This window comes from Neoarius graeffei, chromosome 26 (genome assembly GCF_027579695.1).
Source record: "Neoarius graeffei isolate fNeoGra1 chromosome 26, fNeoGra1.pri, whole genome shotgun sequence".
NCBI lineage: Eukaryota > Metazoa > Chordata > Actinopteri > Siluriformes > Ariidae > Neoarius > Neoarius graeffei.
Window position 1 is genome coordinate 47917185 of NC_083594.1, and position 24974 is coordinate 47942158.

The window sequence follows — 24974 nt, forward strand, 5'->3', positions numbered from 1 at the left end:
GGGGACTTGGCTATGGTACCTGATGTCACTGAAAAGAGAGAGGAACTGTTAGCAAAGGGAGCTGTCAGCCATCTGTATGGCATCACAACCTTTCCTTTTAGACGGTGACTTCCTTCTTGACACACTATCATTATGTGTGGTTCTGCATGACATGCGGTCTACTGATCTGGGTTCCTCGTAAGCCATTCGATGGTATATTCAAGCCATCCCTACTGACATGTATGAAGTTGGGTGTACCGTATGTGTCGGTCTCAAGATGACACGGCTCTTTATCACTATTACTGTCATGATGTAGCACAGACCTGGGCATTTTCCGGCCCGCGGGCCGCATCCGGCCCTTTGGTTCATTCTGACCGGCCCGCGTAAGGTTAATTAGAAATTACAAAACGTATTTCCTAATTTTACCTCATGCATGGACTGAATGTGCATTGCTTTTATTTTGAAGTTGTGTTAAACAAAAACGCAATGCACGCGACATGAACATGACATGAAATCCCACGAAACCTAATCCCGCGATAACTACTTCCGTAATTTGTCCAGACCAACCACAAACTTGTACGTCATCCTTCAAACGGTCCAGCCAATCACATAGTGTGACGTCACCAGCAGGCGCCGGAGCCTGAGCCAATCTGTAGATCTGATACCTACACCGAATGGACTGACGATCATCTGTCAGCTGTGCTTCGCATCTCCACCTCAGACATTCAGCCTGACTCTGATGCACTCGTTGAAGACCAACAGAGACTAGATTTCTCTCACTGAACAAATAAAAAACACCAAATGAGGTGATTAGACTACAAATGTGGGCATCATTATTATAATATGATGTATCTTGCTTGATATTTGGAGTAGAAAGACAATATTGTGATGTCTTTATTGTGTTTTGGGGTGAATGTGACTGAAAAAAAATGGTACAAACGTTCACATTTTGTTAACCATTGTTTTGGGAAATTTGATTGAATAAATGACATTTTTTGTAAGGCAACCTCGTTTTTTCCATACTCTTACCAGTCTTAGCAGCTTGTAAAAACAATGATATTTATTGCTTTATATAAAGAAATACAATTAATATTATGCAGAATTTAGTTCAGCCGTATGGTCCGGCCCTCCACAAAATTTTCTGTTTCTCATGTGGCCCTATGGAAAAAATAATTGCCCACCCCTGATGTAGCATGTAGAAACAAAGATATCATGTACAACTGGTTGGTTACAGTCCTTCCAGTCATTGATATGGTTGATATAATCGTTGATATGGTGAAATTTTCTGAAAGAGTGTCCAGTGTCAGCGCTTTGTAACACAAAGTTTTCTGACATCGGAAAGGCTCCATGATGGAGGACTTCGTTGGAAGTTTCACTGTTGTTGTGTGTGAGTTTGAACTCTGATCTACGGTGGTGCTTGAAAGTTTGTGAACCCTTTAGAATTTTCTATATTGCTGCATAAATATGACCTAAACATCATCAGATTTTCACACAAGTCCTAAAAGTAAATAAAGAGAACCCAGTTAAACAAATGAGACAAAATATTGTACTTGGTAATTTATTTATTGAGGAAAACGATCCAATATTACATATCTGTGAGTGGCAAAAGTATGTGAACCTCGAGGATTAGCAGTTAATTTGAAGGTGAAATTAGAGTCAGGTGTTTTCAGTCAATGGGATGACAATCAGGTGTGAGTGGGCACCCTGTTTTGTTTAAAGAACAGGGATCTATCAAAGTCTGATCTTCACAACACATGTTTGTGGAAGTGTATCATGGCACAAACAAAGGAGATTTCCGAGGACCTCAGAAAAAGCGTTGTTGATGCTCATCAGGCTGGAAAAGGTTACAAAACCATCTCTAAAGAGTTTGGACTCCACAAATCCACAGTCAGACAGACTGTGTGTCTGAACAGCGAGTGCCCTCTGGAGGGTGCGCACTCCGGCCCTGTGCAGCTCACAGAGTGCGCGAGTGAAGTGCACGAGCAATGATTCGGGACTGAGCCGCTGTGCACAAGTCACTTACCACTTGCAAGTGGAAGGATGGCAAGCCTAAAGACAATCATAACTACACAATGGGCAGTATTTGCATCAGTATCTGCAGTATTTTCATACTTTTATACTCTTTAATGAAAGGTGATACAAGGCGGAAGTCCGCGCCGTTTTTCAGCAGTCGCGTCACATGACCAACGCCAGCGAATCAGGAAGGTGGATGTCACAGTGACGTTGTCCAATGACGACGCCAGCTAGAGCTCAGCACAGCGTATCCGCGTATTCTCAATGTTTACACAGCACCGGACCAGACACGATCTGGATTGAATACGTGGACCCTGGTGGATTCCCGTTTCCCGGCGTTTCCAGGCGTTTTAATGTAAACGGACAGTGCATCCGCGAAGAAAACGAGACAGATACGGTCTAATGTAAACTTGGCCCAAGGCGTGTAATAGTCGGCGAGGCCACAAAGGACCCCAGGGTAACTTCTAAGCAACTGAAGGCCTCTCTCACATTGGCAAATGTTCATGAGTCCACCATCAGGAGAACACTGAACAACAATGGTGTGCATTGCAGGGTTGCAAGGAGAAAGCCAGTGCTCTCCAAAAAAGAACATTGCTGCTTGTCTGCAGTTTGCTAAAGATCATGTGGACAAGCCAGAAGGCTATTGGAAAAATGTTTTGTGGACGGATGAGACCAAAATAGAACTTGTTGGTTTAAATGAGAAGAATTATGTTTGGAGAAAGGAAAACACTGCATTCCAGCATAAAATCCTTATCCCATATGTGAAACATGGTGATGGTAGTCTCATCTCATTATCTCTAGCCGCTTTATCCTGTTCTACAGGGTCACAGGCAAGCTGGAGCCTATCCCAGCTGACTACGGGCGAAAGGCAGGGTACACCCTGGACAAGTCACCAGGTCATCACAGGGCCGACACATAGACACAGACAACCATTCACACTCACATTCAGGTTATGTTAACTGGTGACTCTAAATTGACTGTAGGTGTGAATGGTGTGGTAGTATGGTTGAGAAATATTACCATTATCAACATATAGGTATAAAATAAGTGCTGCTGGGCAAGGTTTGTTTTGACTGGCAACACTTGTTGTCATTGTAAATGTCTCATTATCTCTAGCCGCTTTATCCTGTTCTACAGGGTCACAGGCAAGCTGGAGCCTATCCCAGCTGACTATGGGCGAAAGGCAGGGTACACCCTGGACAAGTCGCCAGGTCATCACAGGGCTGACACATAGACACAGACAGCCATTCACACTCACATTCACACCTACGGCCAATTTAGAGTCACCAGTTAACCTAACCTGCATGTCTTTGGACTGTGGGGGAAACCGGAGCACCCGGAGGAAACCCACGCGGACACGGGGAGAACATGCAAACTCCACACAGAAAGGCCCTCGCTGGCCACGGGGCTCGAACCCAGGACCTTCTTGCTGTGAGGCGACAACGCTAACCACTACACCACTGTGCCGCCCCATTGTAAATGTATCCAATGAAATTAAAATTGCCATTCTATGGTGCAAACATAGAAACACAGAACATTGAAAACAAAAAAACCCACAAAAAATAAAACATGCAAGACAAGAATTTCAATGCATAATAATAAAAACCTATTCTATATAAAACACTACATTTCATATTTCCATCAAGCAGATACTGAAATGGTCAATGCGGCACTGAAATAATTATAATCTAATATTTATAATGAAAAAATTATAATCCAACCTGAATAACAAGTCACTAATATAGTGAGTCAACAATTTATTCTTATTTGAAGCTTTTATACAGAAGACGAGAACTTTTTGGACCAGACTGGAAGTTATTCAGCATTTAATTAAGAAGCAAACAAAACACTGTCATAACAAGTGTACTTGCTTTCATTTAAAAGGAAAATATTGACTCAGTTTCATTAAATGTCAAAGTATTTCAGAGCTTTCTGTTTCCCAGCAAATTGGTTCCATTTTCAAATGAACTGGATCAGATAATTAGGATTCATTAAGGCTGGGTAAATAGAAGGAACAAAACCAATGGAGAATGACATGTAAGAGAAAACTTATTATTATGTATAATTGGGTCAATGTTGACTACTTGTTCTATGTACACCCATCAGCCATACCACCTGTCTAATATTGTGTCGGTCCTCCTTGTGCTGCCAAAACAGCTCTGACCCATTGAGGTACAGACTCCACAAAACATCTGAAGGTGTGCTTTGGTATCTGGCACCAAGACTCCTGTAAGTTGCGGGGTGGGGCCTCCATGGATCAAACTTGTTTGTCCAACATACTCAACTGGATTGAGATCTGGAGAATTTACCAGTCATGACAACACTTCAAACTCTTTGTCATGCTTCTCAAATCATTCCCAAACAATTTTTGCATTGTGTATTTATTTTAGGTTAGTTAGGTTATGGCCAGGTTCTTGCCCAAACTGATAATTGCATCATCAATTGTTCTTTGGTTAATCAGACACAAGGTACGCCACCACACTTGCCAGAGCAGTTGGGGGTTAGGTGCCTTGCTCAAGGGCACTTGAGGCAGTCCTGCTGGTTGGAGGAACTGACCCAGCAACCTTTTGCTCCCAAAGCTGTTTCTCTAACCATTTGGCCATGGCTTCCTCATTGTGCATTATCCTGTTGAAAGAGGCCACTGCAATTAGGGAGTACCATTGTCATGAAGGGGTACGCCATGTACTTGGTCTGCAACAATATTTAGGTCAGTGGAACATGTCAAACTAACACTCACATGAATACCAGGACCCAAGGTTTCCCAGCAGAACATTACCCAGGGCATCACACTGCCTCCACTGGCTTGCCTTCTTCCCATAGTGTCTTCTTCCTGGTCTCAACTCTTCCCCAGGGGGGAGACACACATGCATCTGGCTGTCCACATGATGTAAAAGAAAATGTGATTCATCTCACCAAGCCACCTTCTTCCATTGGTCCATGGTCCAGGTCTGATGCTCACATGCCCATTGTTGGTGCTTTTGGCAATGGACAGGGGTCAGCATAAACACTCTGTCCACTCCATGGCTGCGATGCACTATATTCTGACACCTTTCTTTCATAGCCCGATAAACCTTTTCAGCTGTGCTACCATAGGTCTTCTGTGGATCAAACCAGAAGGACCAGTCTTCACTCCTCATGTCTTGGGTGACCATGACAGTGTTGCTGGTTCACCTGTTGTCCTTCCTTGGACCACTTTTGGTACTTACTAATCTCTGCATACTGGGAACACCCCACATGACCTGCTGTTCTGTGGATGAGGTGACCCAGTCGTCCAGCCATCACAATTTGGCTCTTATCAAAGTCGCTCAGATCCTTATATTTGCTCATTTTTTCTGCTTCCAACGCATCAACTTCTACATGTCAACTGACTGTTCACTTGTTGCTGAATATAGCCCACCACTTGACAGGTGCGTTTGTAACAAGATAATCACTGTTAGTCACTGCACCTGTCAGTTCATGGTTTTAAAGGAAGGACTGTTCTTGGATGGATATATATAATTAAAACTTACTTGTGTTTATAATTGAAATAATGAGCATGTAATTTTCTCAAGCAATTTCTGACAGATATGTGAATGCTGAATCCATAAGTCTGATGACTCAGGCTTTAAAAGAATGCATTTAGTGTTGTCAGAAGCATTGATTTTTGACTTTGTTGTAAAAGAGATCTAAACTTAATACTGTTCTATTATGACAGTCCCTTCACGAGGCATTGCAAGTTGACGTCAGGCGTTATTTTTGCTCCTTTGGACTTTCGGCTGTCTTTTCCAGGAACTCGCCCTCCCCCAAATCCCGCTCACAGCAAAATATGACACCGACAAACACCCGGCTTTTTTTTTTTTCTCAGTTTACTGGCATAAAGAATGAAGCAGTAAGTGCAATCCAATCACAAATCCTCCTCAACCAATGTCATTTTCGGACCAGAGCGAAGCATCGTATGGGGTAAATGGTGCAGATTTGGACTCTGTGTGATAGTCTGGGTGGAAAGAGTGTGGGTGAACACATGCTGTGTGTGTTTGAGGCTCTGACATGTGAACAAACTAAGAGTGAGAGAAAGCAAATCTGCCTAACTCTCAGTGCACCACGTTGCATTTCATACGTTTGCTTGCGCTAAAAAGCAGGAGCTTCTTCTTCTTCTTCTTCAGTGGCATTGGTAACATAGTTTATACTGAACTATGAACATGGTCACAACATGTTATAATGCATCACTGAGTATTAATCAGATTGTTTCTCATCCTTTAGTAGTGTTTAAATCAGCGTTGTAACGAGTCACTAAACCTTGAGTCCGAGTCTAGCCTCAAGTCCCCAATATGTTTAAGTCTGAGTCACTGAAGAAAATTTCGAGTCAAGCCCAAGAACAAGACTCTAACCGCACCATTTGACAGTGCCTGTTGCTGCCTTTATGTGAAAGCGTCTCTGCTATTGTGTCAGGCTAACGTTACCGCTCGACTGCCCCATTTTAGTTAATAGGCTACAGATAAAAAGCTTGTTCATCACTCAGCAAGCCCCGCCCACTATTAACAGGGCAAATAACATGAGAGAGGGTTAACACTAGCTAGTTCATCACTCAACAAGCCCCGCTATCAACAGAGCAATGAACATCGTGTGTCATTTCCTTCTCTGGGTGGAGTCTCGCCAACTGACGATTGAAGTTCGAGGTTGTCCTCGTCGTCTCCTCGATAGTTCTTCTACATATGGAACACATAGCAGTGCATTTTTTTCCCACTGTACGAGAAGTCTGTATAAGCAAAGTGGACAATCCTAGGGGCGTCTCTCCAGGCATTTTAGCGCCATTAATGTTAGTTTGTTCCTGAACACGACATATGAACAGGTGGATGTGCAATCTCTTGCACGAAATTACTATAAGAATTAATGTAGATAGAAATATCTTATGACAAATTATTATGGCATGTTTCAAAAAAATAAAGAAAAAATCCAAGTCGTCGTGTCCAATTTACGAGTCCGAATGCAGTTAATGCACGAGTCCAAGTCCAAGTCAAGTCTCGAGTCCGAGTCCTGGACTTGAGTACTACAAGCCTGGTGTAAATATTTTTCAGAAGCCAACCTGAATAAAAAATGGCAATGAAACAGTGAAGTCAAGCATGTGCACAATCTTCCAATAATACAGCTCAGCTACTCTAGCTACCATGAACACACTAACTCCTCCTTCTTGTATAAGGTGCCATTTATTTTTGAATACAATAGCTCGTCTTGTTTGTGTTAATTTATGGATTTTTTCGATTACTTTCTTTTCATTGTGCATATCATGTTAACCATTCATAACCATACAAATTCTTCACTTTCGTACATAATTATAACAATGTATAATTTAGTTGGTGAGTTGGCCTAGTAGTTAGCGGGTCCGCCTCTTGACCAGGAGATCATGAATTCTACTTGCGGTCGGGTCGTACTAAAGACCATCATAAAAATGGTACCTACTACCATCTGGCAAGGCACGCTGCAGTACAGATGTGAGTGGGGAGTCAAACTCTCGCAGTTACCAGAGGACCCGCCCCCCACTGTAACCCTAGCTGTATAGGTGAGAGGCCAAGGGCTATTGAAATGGAGATCAGTGCCGCACCCATACACCTTAAAGTGCTGGTTAGTACTGGGACAGGAGACTGCCTGGGAAGACCAGATCCTGGCGCGAGAGGGACTTTGACTTATAAATGTAATATACCATGCTATGAATGTTGTTACAGATACATCTGTATCAGCATTAAACTTTTCTTGATTTACCCTAAAGTAATGAAAGTGGAGCAAAAGAAAAAACCCTCAGGACTACATCTTGACTACACTGACTACATTTACCCTACCTTTAAAAAGCAGGCATAAATACAAGCATTGATCATTGAGCAATCTCAGCTATCTATGAGTACCGTAATGACACCCTGTCCAAATAATTCAGTAATACTGTAGGGTACTAGATAAGGTTTGTTTTTATTTTCTGACTTTTATTGGACCATAAGATATCTGGGAAACAATATGGTAACACCTTCTATGAAGCCCATATTCATATATTCAAATATTTAGAACTTTATTGTGCTGATTGTTGTTGGTTGGTAAATATTCCTTGTTTATAAACTCAAGTAGTTCTTCTTCAAAGCTCTAATCCACTATTCCTTATTAACTTCTAGTCATGTAAGTGACACTCTTCAGTATAACGCCATCTGGCAATCTTATGCAGTGTGACATCGGAGGATGCGACTACGACTTATCACTCATTACGCTCTGATATGAACTGATCTGCTGCAAGCTCTGCCCACTTCCTAATCATCTCACATTAGTAATATTTTGTCTCATGTGAAAAATGTGATGTGGCCTGTCTTTCTGTCAAGGGAAATGGAAAATGTTTCAGCTGATTAATGTGACATCAAGTCTATTAATGCATGTATGACTTAACAGACATTAGACAAGTATGTAGCATTATAAAAAAAAAAGTAATATACGTATATACAGTGGTGCTTGAAAGTTTGTGAACCCTTTAGAATTTTCTATATTTCTGCATAAATATGACCTAAAACATCATCAGATTTTCACACAAGTCCTAAAAGTAGATGAAGAGAACCCAGTTCAACAAATGAGACAAAAATATTATACTTGGTCATTTATTTATTGAGTAAATGATCCAATATTACATATCTGTCAGTGGCAAAAGTATGTGAACCTCGAGGATTAGCAGTTAATTTGAAGGTGAAATTAGAGTCAGGTGTTTTCAATCAATGGGATAACAATCAGGTGTGAGTGGGCACCCTGTTTTATTTAAAGAACAGGGATCTATCAAAGTCTGATCTTCACAACACATGTTTGTGGAAGTGTATCATGGTACTTCCACAAAGGAGGTTTCTGAGGACCTCAGAAAAAGCATTGTTGATGCTCATCAGGCTGGAAAAAGTTACAAAACCATCTCTAAAGAGTTTGGGTTCCACCAATCCACAGTCAGACAGACTGTGTACAAATGGAGGAAATTCAAGACCATTGTTACCCTCCCCAGGAGTGGTCGACTAACAAAGATCACTCCAAAAGCAAGGTGTGTAATAGTCGGCGAGGTCACAAAGGACCCCAGGGTAACTTCTAAGCAACTGAAGGCCTCTCTCACATTGGCTAATGTTAATGTTCATGAGTCCACCATCAGGAGAACACTGAACAACAATGGTGTGCATGGCAGGGTTGCAAGGAGAAAGCCACTGCTCTCCAAAAAGAACATTGCTGCTCATCTGCAGTTTGCTAAAGATCACGTGGACAAGCCAGAAGGCTATTGGAAGAATGTTTTGTGGACGGATGAGACCAAAATAGAACTTCTGGTTTAAATGAGAAGTGTTATGTTTGGAGAAAGGAAAACACTGCATTCCAGCATAAGAACCTTATCCCATCTGTGAAACATGGTGGTGGTAGTATCACGGTTTGGGCCTGTTTTGCTGCATCTGGGCCAGGACGGCTTGCCATCAATGATGGAACAATGAATTCTGAATTATACCAGCGAATTCTAAAGAAAAATGTCAGGACATCTGTCCATGAACTGAATCTCAAGAGAAGGTGGGTCATGCAGCAAGACGACGACCCTAAGGACACAAGTCGTTCTACCAAAGAATGGTTAAAGAAGAATAAAGTTAATGTTTTGGAATGGCCAAGTCAAAGTCCTGACCTTAATCCAATGGAAATGTTGTGGAAGGACCTGAAGCGAGCAGTTCATGTGAGGAAACCCACCAACATCCCAGAGTTGAAGCTGTTCTGTACGGAGGAACGGGCTAAAATTCCTCCAAGCCGGTGTGCAGGACTGATCAACAGTTACCGGAAACATTTAGTTGCAGTTATCGCTGCACAAGGGGGTCACACCAGATACTGAAAGCAAAGGTTCACATACTTTTGCCACTCACAGATATGTAATATTGGATCATTTTCCTCAATAAATAAATGACCAAGTATAATATTTTTGTCTCATTTGTTTAACTGGGTTCTCTTTATCTACTTTTAGGATTTATGTGAAAATCTGATGATGTTTTAGGTCATATTTATGCAGAAATATAGAAAATTCTAAAGGGTTCACAAACTTTCAAGCACCACTGTATTTGCGATAACTATCAGACACTTTTTTTTTGGGGCTGGGGGGGGCTTCGGCTCATTGGTTGGAATTAAAGATCTACACACTAGAAAAGTTTACATGCACACTTTCTTATTAATTGCTCGATGTAACATATTTTTCTTCAAATTCATCTCAACTAAAACAGACAAGTGGGGGATCCACTTTTCCCCTCCAAGCTTGTTGTGGTTACCGTAAAACCCAGTATATAGGCTCAACTCTAATGGGCTTAACTGCACTGCTTGAATCTGAAAATATTTATAAAAATGCATTACCAACATATCAAAAACTATAAGCACATGATTAAACACATGATATGTGCTTCAAGTCATTCTGTTTCTTTTTATTCTATCCACATTCACTGGATATGAGCAACCGCACACTCTGATTGGCTACTCTACTCATATACTATATTCTCTGCTCGTATACCATGAGTAGAGAAAAACAAAATGGCGGCACGTGTTGCTGAACCAATCGAGGATGAAATAAAAGATCTACTTGAAAACAACCCCCCCCAAAATGCAAAAAAGGCAAACAAAATATGGAATAAAAGTATTTGATGGGAAGAACATCTCTTATTTTTTTCAAGAATTATTATTACCGCATTTTTCACAAATTTGTCAGACGTTTTGAATAAATTTTTTTTTTTAATTTATTTATCAAATTTGCATAAAAATAAAAATGCTCTGTTTCTCAAAATCCAGTGAATGTGGATAGAATAAAACAGTTATTCCACTCAATCTCGTCGTACATGGGTTATAGCCAACTTGGTACTCCACGTCTCATCAGCTCATGTACGACTCGATTTTGTGGAGTAACTGTTAAATATCTGAAAATAAATATAGATTTTGTTTCTATTTGTTGCAGTGTATGTCAAAATAAAAATTATTTTTAATCCTCGAGCTGTGCTCTATACTGTTTGAAAATAAAATAATACAAAAAAACAAAGTTCTTGTATATGCATAGAAAAAGTTGATTCATATTATGAAGAGATGGAAATATATACATAAGTCGCATAATAAAGCGAAATAAATGATAAACTACCTCCAAGGTCGAAGGCATTTTCTTCAAGCGGCATTCTGGAGGATTATACAACACACACACACACACACACACACACACACACACACACACACACACACACACACACACACACATAGCTTAATAATAATGATAATAATAACACATACTTGTTAATGTTTTCTCTTCAGTTCTGCCCTGTTTAATGTTCTGCCACATTCGTGTATTTGCATAATGTCTTGAGGCCAGTAATGGAAAGTTTTCTTATGCTCGTACATTGTCTTTTTATTTTTAACACTTTTTTATATCTGGTTTGTGTTTAGCTCCAGAAACATGATCGTGAAAGTGAAGACATTGCATCCAAATGGAGATCGGAGGAGGAGATGGCGAAAGAGGCGACAGAGCTAAGAGGCCTCTTCAGTTAGTTTATTTTGTTAAAAACATCTATATAATCTAAAAACTGTCCAATTAGTATCTCTTAGAAAAGTAGTTACATATTCTCGAGAAGTGTGTTCATGTGACCTCTACAGATGTGAAGGAAAATTGCTCATTATTCGTTTTTGCAATTGTTTGACTTTAATTAATGATATAGGCTGGGCAAAAAAATAAATCAATAAAACGGTCTTCTAAATTGTGCATTATTTTCCTGCATAAAAAAAGAAAACAGACGCATTTATGCTTCAGAGTACAAGGCAGTGTTTCAAAAGGATACCTGCAGCCACAATTTGTCCTGAACATTTATTATTATTATTATTATTATTATTTTTTTTTTTTTACATTTTTCCAATATGAGTGGTTCAATATGGTTAACTGTATGGTGATATAATGACTAACAGGAAATGGGACTTCCTGTTAGCGACACATCTCGGCAAACTGACAAATTGAGTTATCACCTCGCTCAGGAAGCATGCCTGAAAGTTTACTAATGCCAGAATGATAGAAAAGTAGCATATGAACAATACTGAAGGCTATATACAGACCCTTTCCAAAAAATTAGAATATCATGGAAAAAGTTGTTTAATTTCCATAATTCCATTCAAAAAGTTAAACTTTCATAGATTATAGATTCAGGGCCCACAATTTAAACGATTTCAAGTATTTATTTGTTTATTTTTACATAATTTGGGCTTCCAGCTCATAAAACCCACGAAAACAGAAATTCAAAAAATTAGAATACTGTGAACAAATCAGCCCACATTTTGCAGGGCATGAATGTTTTAAACTGAGTGTCACACACTAATCATCTACTAAACTCAAAGCACCTGCACAGGTTTCCCCGGGTGTCATTAAATTGTCTCAGTTTGGTTCAATTGTCTCAGTTCGGTTCAATATGGGGAAGACTGCAGACTTGACAACTGGCCAGAAGACATCATTGACACCCTCCATAGGATGGGTAAGCCACAAAAGTTCATAGCTAAGGAGGCTGGCTGTTCACAGACTGCTGTGTCCAAGCATATCAATGGAAAGTCTAGTGGAAGGGCAAAATGTGGGAGGAGAAGATGCATCAGCAAAAGAGATGACTGTGGGCTTCAGCGGATTATCAAACAGAAGATTCAAGAATCTGGCAGAGATCCAGAAAGAGTGGAATGAGGCAGGAGTCACAGCTTCAAAAACCACCACGTTCAGACACATCCAGGAGATGGGCTATAACTGTCGGGTTCCTCGGGTCAAGCCACTTCTGAACCTGAGCCAACGTAGGAAGCGTCTGAACTGGGCCAAGGAGAAGAAGAACTGGACTGTTGGCCAGTGGTCCAAGGTCCTCTTTTCCGATGAAAGTAAAGTGTGCCTTTCATTTGGGAATCAAGGTTCAAGGGTTTGGAGGAAGACGGGTGAGGAACAGAATCCAAGCTGCTTGAGGTCCAGTGTGAAATATCCACAGTCAGTCATGATTTGGGGTGCAATGTCCGGTGCAGGTGTTGGTAAACTCTGCTTTCTTAAATCCAATGTCACCGCAACAGTCTACCAGAATGTTTTAGAGGACTTCATGATTCCTTCTGCTGAGGATCTGTATGGAGATGCAGATTTCATCTTCCAGCAGGACCTGGCCCCTGCCCATACCTCCAGAAGCAACAAAACTTGGTTTCATGCCCATGCCATCACAGTGCTTGACTGGCCAGCCAACTCACCGGACCTAAACCCCATTGAGAATCTATGGGGTATTCTCAAGAGGAAAATGAGGGGCACCAGACACAACAACAAAGAAGAGCTGACAGCAAGCATCAAGGAAATCTGGGCTTCCATAACTCCCAGGCAATGCCACAGGCTGATTGCCTCAATGCCACGTCGCATCGAGGCAGTGATTAAGGCAAAGGGATTCCCAACCAAGTATTGAAGATTGACATATCATTTTGAAAGTACCATATTTTGATTGATTTGATGTGATCTTAATATCTTTTTTTTCTGCAAAAACTGAGAAGTAAACGGTGATTTGTTCACAGTATTCTAATTTTTTGAATTCCTGTTTTCGTGGGTTTTATGAGCTGGAAGCCCAAATTATGTAAAAATAAACAAATGAATACTTGAAATCATTTAAATTGTGGGCCCTGAATCTATAATCTATGAAAGTTTAACTTTTTGAATGGAATTATGGAAATTAAACAATTTTTCCATGATATTCTAATTTTTTGGAAAGGGTCTGTATCTGTAAACACCAAGCTTTAATGCAACTATTAAAAAAAAAAGACAATCTATTATTCTTAAAGAAGGTATCCTTAAAAAAATACATAAATAAATAAAGGTTCCACCTGCTGTTTTTATGCCGTTCTCTAATCAGCCAGTCTCTTGACAGCAGCACAGTGGATCAAATCATGCAGATCCAAATGAAGAGCTTCAGTTAATGTTCACAGTGTTCAAACATCAGAATGGGAAAAACTGTGATCTCAAAACGTGACTTTCTTTCACTGTGGCATGGGTGTTTGGTTTGAGCCAGATGGACTGGTTTATTTGAGTATTTCAGAAACTGCTGAGGTTTTCACACACGACAGTCTCGGACAGAATGGTGCAAAAAAAAAAAAACATTGAGTGAGTGAGCGACAGTTCTGTGGGTGGAAACAAGTGCCTTGTTGAGAAGAGAGGTCAGAGGAAAATGGCCAGATTGGGTTGAGCTTTTTTGTCAGGAAGGATATACAGTAGTGCTTGAAAGTTTGTGAACCTTTTAGAATTGTCTATATTTCTGCATAAATATGACCTAAAACATCATCAGATTTTCACACAAGTCCTAAAAATAGATAAAGAGAACCCAGTTAAACAAATGAGACAAAAATATTATACTTGGTCATTTATTTATTGAGGAAAATGATCCAATATATTACATATCTGTGAGTGGCAAAAGTATGTGAACCTTTGCTTTCAGTATCTGGTGTGACCCCCTTGTGCAGCAATAACTGCAACTAAACGTTTCCGGTAACTCTTGATCAGTCCTGCACACCGGCTTGGAGGAATTTTAGCCCGTTCCTCCTCACAGAACAGCTTCAACTCTGGGATGTTGGTGGGTTTCCTCACATGAACTGCTCGCTTCAGGTCCTTCCACAACATTTCGATTGGATTAAGGTCAGGACTTTGACTTGGCCATTCCAAAAGATTAACTTTATTCTTCTTTAACCATTCTTTGGTAGAATGACTTGTGTGCTTAGGGTCGTTGTCTTGCTGCATGACCCACCTTCTCTTGAGATTCAGTTCATGGACAGATGTCCTGACATTTTCCTTTAGAATTCGCTGGTATAATTCAGAATTCATTGTTCTATCAATGATGGCAAGCCATTCTGGCCCAGATGCAGCAAAACAGGCCCAAACCGTGATACTATCACCACCATGTTTCACAGATGGGATAAGGATTTTATGCTGGAATGCAGTGTTTTCCTTTCTCCAAACATAACGCTTCTCATTTAAGCCAAAAAGTTCTATTTTGGTCTCATCCGTCCACAAAACATTTTTCCAATAGCCTTCTGGCTTGTCCACGTGATCTTTAGCAAACTGCAGACGAGCAGCAATGTACTTTTTGGAGAGCAGTGGCTTTCTCCTTGCAACCCTGCCATGCACACCATTGTTGTTCAGTGTTCTCCTGATGGTGGACTCATGAACATTAGCCAATGTGAGAGAGGCCTTCAGTTGCTTAGAAGTTACCCTGGGGTCCTTTGTGACCTCGCCGACTATTAAACGCCTTGCTCTTGGAGTGATCTTTGTTGGTCAACCACTTCTGGGGAGGATAACAACGGTCTTGAATTTCCTACATTTGTACACAATCTGTCTGACTGTGGATTGGTGGAGTCCAAACTCTTTAGAGATGGTTTTGTAACCTTTTCTAGCGTGATGAGTATCAACAATGCTTTTTCTGAGGTCCTCGGAAATCTCCTTTGTTCGTGCCATGATACACTTCCACAAACATGTGTTGTGAAGATCAGACTTTGATAGATCCCTGTTCTTTAAATAAAACAGGGTGCCCACTCACACCTGATTGTCATCCCATTGATTGAAAACACCTGACTCTAATTCCACCTTCAAATTAACTGCTAATCCTAGAGGTTCACATACTTTTGCCACTGACAGATATGTAATATTGGATCATTTTCCTCAATAAATAAATGACCAAGTATAATATTTTTGTCTCATTTGTTTCACTGGGTTCTCTTAATGTACTTTTAGGACCTGTGTGAAAATCTGATGATGTTTTAGGTCGTATTTATGCAGAAATATAGAAAATTCTTAAGGGTTCACAAACTTTCAAGCACCACTGTAGTAACTCATAGCAATTCTTTACAACCATGGTGAGCAGAAAAGCATCTCAACGTGCAACAGGAGAACAGAAGAACACAATGGGTTCCGGTCCCGCAGCCAAGAACCGGAATCCTGGGATCAAGAACGAGTTCATATTAAAGTCCCCAGTGAATGTATCTATGGTACGTATAAAAAAAAAAAAAAACATAAGTATTGTATATTTGACCTAAATTACACGGCCTGCTTCCTGCAAAGATCATGTTGGTTAACAAAAAAAAAAAAGTCAGGCTGCCTAAAGATGGCTAAAATGTCACGAGTGAAGTCATGATGAATATCATGATTTGACCAAGTGGATGGATTGACTGCATGCCATAGTGAAATCCTGATCGATTACATTTGTAACTTGTGAAAATGTCCGTTATGCTCTTGCAATGCAGTCGTAATGAAATCTTTGGATGCAAATGTATCCCTCTTTTCACTTTCGAGGAGAACCAGACTTGTGCAACTTGTAAGAAAATGTCACAGTTTCCCCGAGCCAACCTCCATACATCATAACTTTTTGTACATCTATAGAAGCAATAAAATCTTTATATCGCTTTTCAAATGAAGAATAAAACACAAGTCAGAGTGGCAGATTCTCTGCAATGCAATGTCCACTGTAGAATACTGTAGGTTTATTTGATCAAAATATGCTGGTTTCTCCTGCTCGAGGACGTTATATCCATCAGGCCAGCTTACTTTTACAGTTTTACAGTTGGAGGCACAATCAAAAGCAGCAAATTTATACATCAGGGAGAGAAGTAGCGTTCGCTTTAGCCTGGATTAATGTGGTGCTGTAGATATCCTGAAATGGAAATGTCAGCCTCTTGGAGAAACCATAATTCGACCAGGAAAAATGCTCATAATAAATCCTGCATGAAGAAAAGTCACCAGGAACCTTGTGCATGAATGTTTTACCACCTTAATTATTCACATGTGGTGTTGGTTTGCTCTTTAAGTTGGTTGGTCTCTTATGATATTGTTCAGGGTAGGTTGCAAGACCTAACCAGTATAATTATAACCTCCATTATCCCCTTGACCACTACAGCAAAGTGTGCTCTTCTGTTACTTTGATTGATTATTTGTTCTTTGCGCTTGGCCGTGCAGTCGGTTCACAGTATGCCTCCTTCCTGCCTTTAGTGCATTTGTTTCTCTGAAAACCCCCATCAAGGTTTTATGGAGATCAGTACGATTAAGTAGCACATTTATTCCACCGCCGAGCACTCCGATATGCAATGCAAAGGGATCTCGCTTTCTGTTTGTTATTCATGAGTGTCCTGAGCTACATTTCATTCTTAATCCCATTGGCATCATGTAAATCACTGAAAGTAACCATATTGGGATTTTTGGCTTATTCCCTAAGCAGATGTGTCATCCTGTCAGTGAGGGAAAATGGGCAAAATGAGATTTCCAAACCCAAGGTGCTTTCAAAAAGGTCAGTCATCCGTCTGTAGCCGGTAAACCATCTGTTACACAATCCATCATTTGATTTAAATAAGGTTCAGCCGGAGCAAGGACACATGGCTCGGGTGAAGTCAGAAACATATGTAGCAATCCTGATTCCTTAGCGCGCCGTCAAATATTGGAAAGGTAAACTGTACACATGTAGTGCCTGTTAAGCTTAAAAGTATTAGCGTTTAAATTGAGCTGAAGAAATGCTGAGAAATGCAGCAGTAATCCCAACCCAGGAAGAAATGCCATTTGCCTCAAATAGTCCTTTATTGCTAAATATATTGTTAGTTATCCCAGATCTGCAGCAGCACACTGGAGGCTATTATGGCTCATATTATTTTATCAATGTGGAAATAAAATGATCTTGACTTGCCACTTATTCATCGGGAAAAAGAAATACAGTTCTGACAGAGTGACGTACGCCTTCCAGTAATCAAGTTGTAAAAAAAAAAAGGCGGGGAGTGCCATAAATTTCAAGAAATGCTATTAAGATGGTTCCTTGATAGAAATATCTTGGAGAGTTTGGGGCTGATCTATCACTCATGCTCCGATCTGAAACGTATAGGAACTACCCATGAGATCAAGCTTGCTGTCTTCATTTGAACCTCAAGTGCTCTTTAGCTAAACATGGGCGTTATCCTTGGTCTTGACATCGAGCAATTGCTATCTACCTATTAAAATGTCAGATCCTGAAAGCATGTTGGATGCAGTGAGCTGTTAGTAATGAATCATACATACATACATTATTTATGGCATGGAATTTCAATTAAAATGACTGCCAGGATAATATCGAGTGCATGTTTCTTCAAAGGCATTATTTACAGATCTCTATAGTAATTACCTTCCTGATATAACTACGGGTCATTAAAAGCACTACATCTCTCAGCGAGAGCCAAGCATGTCCGGATAATACAACATCACATCAGGTTGTATAACAACAAAGTTTATGGTGATGAATTTTACATTGTACTACAGATACCAACCTGTTAGTCAGTCGATGCTATTTATTACAGTGTACAAGCTCAGAAGAAGCAAATTACTCCCGATTACGTGCTAAAATCACCAGGCAACTTGTCATTATGAGACTCAGGAGCTCTGTTGAGACTTGATATGAAGTGCGGTTATGAAGGCATGTTGCAAGGACGTAAACTCAATGCGTTTTAATTAGGGCGAAGCTGAATCTCATTAGCAGAGGCCATAATGGGGTACAAAACACAGGCACATAGTGTTGCAGGATGATAATCCATACCTACAATCAGGGAAAATAGGTGAGCATATAAAAAAAAAAACCCAGAAACTAAACTAATCAAGGCAAGACAGGTGAACACATTAGGATAATTAAGCAATGTTAACAAAACCAAAAGGAAAGCATAGTGAAAAACAAAAGCAAACTGGGAGGAGGAGTTCATGATTGACAACCAGCAACCCCCACTGGGCATTTCACGACCATATTGGTTGCCAGAACTACCAGAAGAAACCCATTGTCAATTGAAGACCATGCTCACAATTGCTGGGTTTCACGTGATGTCACATCCACCTCATTAGTTATTCAAAACTTTAGCTGGTGGTCTACCAAAGCTCAGTTGACAAAGCATTTGTACGAAGAAGGTGCATCGCTCGCATGAAAAATGCCTTACGCTTGTGTTGTTTTAGGTTGTTCGAATCAATCAAACCATGAAACTGAGAAAAGTTTCTTCAGGGTTCCCCGTGAACTAATAAAAAAGGGTGAATGAACACAGGATTTCACAAAAAGACGTCGAGAAAGGCGGCTTTTGAGCCTCTCAGTGAAATCGAAGGGAGCCGACTCGAAGCATGCTCGAGTTGCAGTGATCACTTGGTGAAAGGTTTGTATCTCCCTCTCAACTCTGTCCTTAGTGTTTTCCAAGTACTTTTCTTGCTATGTGTTGTTATTTTATGGTACTTTTTTAGTCATGAAGCGCTAAAGTCCCCAGCTGTTTCTTTGTTTACTCCTCACAAAGTCCATATGCATGAAGGTCACGACAAAATTTTTCCCCAGCCGTACAGTTACAATGCGCCGTGATCACTTCTCCATCTTGTTTAACTAAGATCCAGGTCTTTAAAGGGGTTTCTGATGATCTTTGTGAATGATTTACCTGAGAGATAAGTGAACTGTTGTTTGTTTACACTTCAACTTGCAGCGCTTCATTGTAAAGACGCGAACAAAAAGCTTTAAAAAAAAGAAAACACTCGCACGGGCAAAAACAATCCAGGATTCATTCGGCAGCAACTTGATAACGAGGTCCTTTACCCAGCCACATACAAAAAAGTTGTAAGCCTCCATACTCTTCCACGCTTTCATCTGTTTTGCGGTGTAGAAGGACGTCTGCAACACCAGATAGTTGGAGATGTCGGGGAACTCGACTGAAGGGTAGTTTTCGAGATCGTATGACAAATCCTTCTTTCCCAGACTGTAGGGGTCGATTTCATTGCACATAGCAATCTTCTGAATATATCTAAAGCCAGCAGTGGCTTCTCGATTACGAGCGTACTCTGATAAGTTATCGCTAGTTGTTTGCACTACGGCAGCCGTTTAGACCACCAGCTATTTCACTTCCGGTAAAACCGCTAAGAAAAGTCACGTGACTGAAACCCAACCATAACTGCCCCAATACTAATGGGTTTATATTTAGCCAACATATCTTAATGCTAAGTCTGAATGGGGTCTTTGGGTTGAAAAAAATCCATTACAAGAAAAGTCTAAAAAAAATTATATATATATATATATATATATATATATATATATATATATATATATATATATATATATCTCCCCAATTACGACCAATTTAAGTCTACAGACTTTTCTCACAGTTTATTTCCGCTGAAAATAACTCCTATTTCTGGCATATCTAAATCTAGCTGAGAAAGAAGTCTTGTCATAGTGTCAAGTGTGCAGTAATTAAGGGAAAAATGAAGCTTCATTTGCACCATTTCTGATATTATGAGAAGCACATCTCTCACTGCCATGGACATAAATGAGGTCGTGAGATGGACAATGATTCAGTTGATATGTTTAGAATCATATCTGTCTTTGTTGTGTGATGAAGCTTGTCGCATTAAATCTGATGCCATTTATGTTTTAAACAAGATGTCCCCATCCCCATGAACTCCTCATGTCTCAAGCTTGAGTGACAAACGTTCATCACCAATTGTAAAGCCATTTTCAGATACATGATGAACTTGGCCTGGATTTCGGAGTCTGCACAAATCCCACATGGTGGCTAGTGTTCAGGCGTATTACCAACATCATTTGCCAGTAATGCATTTGGAGCAGTGAGACATTTACTAGCTAAGTTAAATGGACACTTTGGCTATCATTTGTGCTTTGGGAGGAGCAGCAGTGAGACCCCAGGGGTAATGTTCTTTTCTCCCTGCCCTCCGTGTTTTAATCATTAACACTGCCATTTTGGGGATGAGATTATAATGGCTGCTGGGTGCCCGAGGTGGATGAGTTGGGGAACAGGCTCCCATTAATGACCGTTTTTAAACAAGCGCTCGTCTCTGCGGTTAAAGGACACACAGCGCTTGCAGGGTAATGGTGGAGCTCTTAGCATGGATGAATTTGGCTTAGAATGGAGAATGAGGTGAGAGAGGAAGACAAAAATATATCTCCAACCAGTCGTTTGTGCTGTGCAATGTGGAAAGCATGGGGAATGTTTCCTTTCCGACTGAAATGTTCATGTTACATAATAGCAGTCCTTTCATGTAATACAATATGATGAAGTTTTGCAAACTGTGTGTGTGTGTGTGTGTGTGTGTGTGTGTGTGTGTGTGTGTGTGTGTAAAACTGCTAAGCAATAACATTAAAACCACCTGCCTGATATTGTGTCGGTCCCACTTGTGCCACCAAAACCACTCACCACCAAGACCTCTGAAGGTGTGCTTTGGTATCTGACACCAAGACTCCTGGGAGTTGCGAGGTGGGGCCTCCATGGATCAGACTTGTTTGTCCAGCACAACTCACAGATGCTCTATCAGATTGAGATCTGGAGAATTTGGAGGCCAAGACAACACCTTCAACTCTTTGTCATGCCCCTTAAACCATTTCTGAACAATTTTTGCAGTGGTGCAGGGTGCATTATCCTGCTGAAAGAGGCCAATGCCGTTGCCATGAAGGGGTAAGCCAGGTACTTTGTCTGCAACAATGTTTATGTAAGTGGTATGTGTCAAAGTAACATCTACATGAATGCCAGGACCCAAGGTTTCCCAGCAGAACATTGCCCAGGGTATTACACTGCCTCCAGCAGCTTGCCTTTTTCCCATAGCGTATCTTCCAGTGCCATCTCTTCAGGTAAGTGACACATACAGTACACTCAGCTGTCCATATGATGTAAAAGAAAATGGAATTCATCAGACCAAGCCATCTTCTTCCATTGCTCCATGGTCCAGTTCTGATGCTTACGTGCCCATTGTTGGCACTTTTCGAGATGAGCAGGGGTCAGCATGAGTGCTCTGTCCATGCTGTGGCTGCGATGCACTGTATTCTGACACCTTTCTTTCATAGCCAGATGAAAATTTTCAGCTATTTGTGCGATAGTAGGTTTTCCGTGGATCAGACCAGAAGGACTAGCCTTCGCTCCCCACGTGCATCAATGAGCTTTCAGCGATGGACAGGGGTCAGTATGGACACTCTGACCGGTCCATCTGCAGCAAGCTGTGATGCACTGTCCAGATGGGATTGGACCAGACCAATGAACCTTGGACACCAATGACCCTGTCGTTGGTTTGCCGGTTGTCCTTTCTTGGACCGCTTTTGGCAGGTCCCAACCACTGCATACTGGGAAAACCCCACAAGACTTGCTGTAGCTGCAGTGTGTGATATACTGTATATACTATCCACATTCACTGGATTTGAGCAATCATGCACTCTGATTGGCTACACTACTACTAGGATATCAGCTCGTATACCGTGAGTAGAGAAAAACAAAATGGCGGACTGTGTTGCTGAACCAACCAAGGACAAAATAAAAACTCTACTTGAAAACAAAACTCCAAAAATTGTGATCAAGTATTTAAAAGAAACAGAAAGAGGAAAAATAATAGCCCTCCCCCAATATCTCCTGTTCCACACTCCAGCCCAGTCAGTGGCAGTAATGCACCTTGAAGTTGGTTTGCCAACTGCCAAAAAACCCTAAAGAAGATGATGATGATGAAGAAGAAGAAGAAAACCCTAAAAAATACAAAAAAAGCAACAAAATATGAAATCAAAGTATTTGATGGTAAGAATGTATCTTTTTTATTTTTCAATAATAATAATAATAATGGCGGCACGGTGGTGTAGTGGTTAGCGCTGTCGCCTCACAGCAAGAAGATCCTGGGTTCGAGCCCCGGGGCCGGCGAGGGCCTTTCTGTGCGGAGTTTGCATGTTCTCCCCATGTCCGCGTGGGTTTCCTCCGGGTGCTCCGGTTTCCCCCACAGTCCAAAGACATGCAGGTTAGGTTAACTGGTGACTCTAAATTGACCGTAGGTGTGAATGTGAGTGTGAATGGTTGTCTGTGTCTATGTGTCAGCCCTGTGATGACCTGGCGACTTGTCCAGGGTGTACCCCGCCTTTCGCCCGTAGTCAGCTGGGATAGGCTCCAGCTTGCCTGCGACCCTGTAGAAGGATAAAGCGGCTAGAGATAATGTGATGTGAATGTGTGATAATAATAATAATAATAATTATTATTATTATTACATTTTTCACAAATTGCTACTGTCATTTCACTGTTTTTTTACATTCTAAGCAGAAATTATTTTGTTGGACGTTTTGTTAAAGTTTCTATTCATAGAATTTGCAAAAAATTAAAATAAAATGCTCTGTTTCTCAAAATCCAGTGAATGTGGAGAGAATAAAACAGTTATTTCACTCAATCTCATCATACATGGCTTATAGCCAGCTTGGTGCTACGCACCTCATCGGCTATCAGCTCATGTACGACTTGATTTCGTGGAATAACTGTTAATTATATATATATATATATATATATATATATATATATATATATATATATATATATATATATGTGTGTGTGTGTGTATATATAATTTTTTTTTAAAGAAAAAGAGAATTGAACAGCCACATCACTGTAGTTTATCAGATCATCAACTCTCTCAATGGGCTTTACAGAACTTCAGAAAATCAAAAGCGCTACAGGCGAAATGCTCCATGAAGGAAGGAAATCCTAATACCCAAACACATTTAGGAAGGTAAGTTGGACATCCAATAGATGTTGAAAGTAGAAAAACAGCCAAAGAACAGTCACTATTCCATGCTCCACACCAATTTGAGGCACTGAAGCATGCTCAGTGTGTCTATGTCCTGCGGCTATGGTGCGACAAAGACCAGATTTTTGCTTCAGATAGTTTCTAGAGTCTATTACGCCCATCATTCTCTTCCAGTCAGTATAATAGTGCTAATCCTCAGTGCTTCATTTGAGGGTGCTTTGTGAGTGCACTGCATTACTGACTTGTTTTCAAGGACGTTCCACAACATTAAATATAACTATAAACTGATTAAAAAAAGTATGACGTGACACTCTTTAATCAATAAGAATAGTCACAGTCGATTATTTGCTGGAACAACAGGAACAAACACTTCAGGATGTGATGATGCTGGAAAATAATCAACTTATTGTTGGTAACAGTGAATCCGCTTTGTGTTGCATCTAGCTTCTCTTCTGAGGTGATGTTCTTTAGACTGTGTAGTTTTTTTTTTTTAAAGATTTTTTGGGGGCTTTTTCCACCTTTATTGGATAGGACAGTGTCGAGACAGGAAATGAGCAGGGAGGGATCAGGAAATGGCCTCGGGTCAGAATCGAACCCGGGTCCCCAGATTTATGGTATGGCACTTTATCCACCTGAGCCATGACGCCCCAGGCTGTGTAGGTTTTAACCCATTTGTACACCATTATCATGTTTATCTATTATCTGTTATTCATTAGAGGAACTGTATTACCCTTAACATGAGCATGCTAGAGTTAAAAGCAATGAGTGTAAAATGTGTACACCATTAGCCTGCCAAAAAGAAAGGTCCTGAATTTGTAAATAGATTTCACTCGACTTTATTAAAAACACATTTGGTACAGGAGATGGGATGGTCAGTGGAGGCCCTGGTGCAGGCATTGTTTGTGGCGAGTCAAATGAGATGATTGTGTAAGCGTACTCAAAGTCTGAGCTTTGCCAGTGCTGCTTGGAGTACAGAGGAACCCATGAGATCCAGTGTCAATAACACGTCAAGCTCATGCCTGTGGGCTGTGTACTGCATTAATTTGGATTCAGTGTGCAGCACGACTGCTCTTTTAAAGGAAACATCCAACATTAAATGTATTTATATTGAATATCTGATGTGTTTTGTGATTCTGGTTTTAATTTGTTGGTTGGATGTGTAGAAGGTTGTGGTTGTGGGACATTGTTGTTGCTAATTTACTTTTGGTTTATCAAGTCAAAAATGTTCTTTTTCTATATACTGTAAGGGCACTAAATTCAGCATCTTTGTTGTGAGTGTTTATGGGGATAGGTGTGTGTATTTTGGCTGAATAATCTGCTTTGGCTTTTCAGGCCAAGCCACAACAGATACAATGCATTTCTTCAAAGCTCCCCTGGGAGAAACTTTAATTTCAACCCTTCTTCTATCACTCCCTTCATCTCTCTCTCTCTCATATGTCGACTCCTTCTTATT

General features: G+C 40.6%; 1 protein-coding gene across 3 annotated transcripts in view; it reads left to right on the forward strand.

Annotated features, from left to right (window-relative positions):
* The window catches only part of fhit (fragile histidine triad diadenosine triphosphatase), a 623061-nt gene extending 611379 nt beyond the window's left edge, over window positions 1-11682 (forward strand). For all 3 annotated transcript variants that reach the window (XM_060910954.1, XM_060910955.1, XM_060910956.1), the window contains one exon: window positions 11413-11682. In XM_060910954.1, coding sequence (XP_060766937.1) covers window positions 11413-11514 — 102 coding nt within the window. In that variant the 3' untranslated portion in view covers window positions 11515-11682. The remainder of the gene's footprint in view (window positions 1-11412) is intronic.
* Window positions 11683-24974: the final 13292 nt, after the last annotated feature.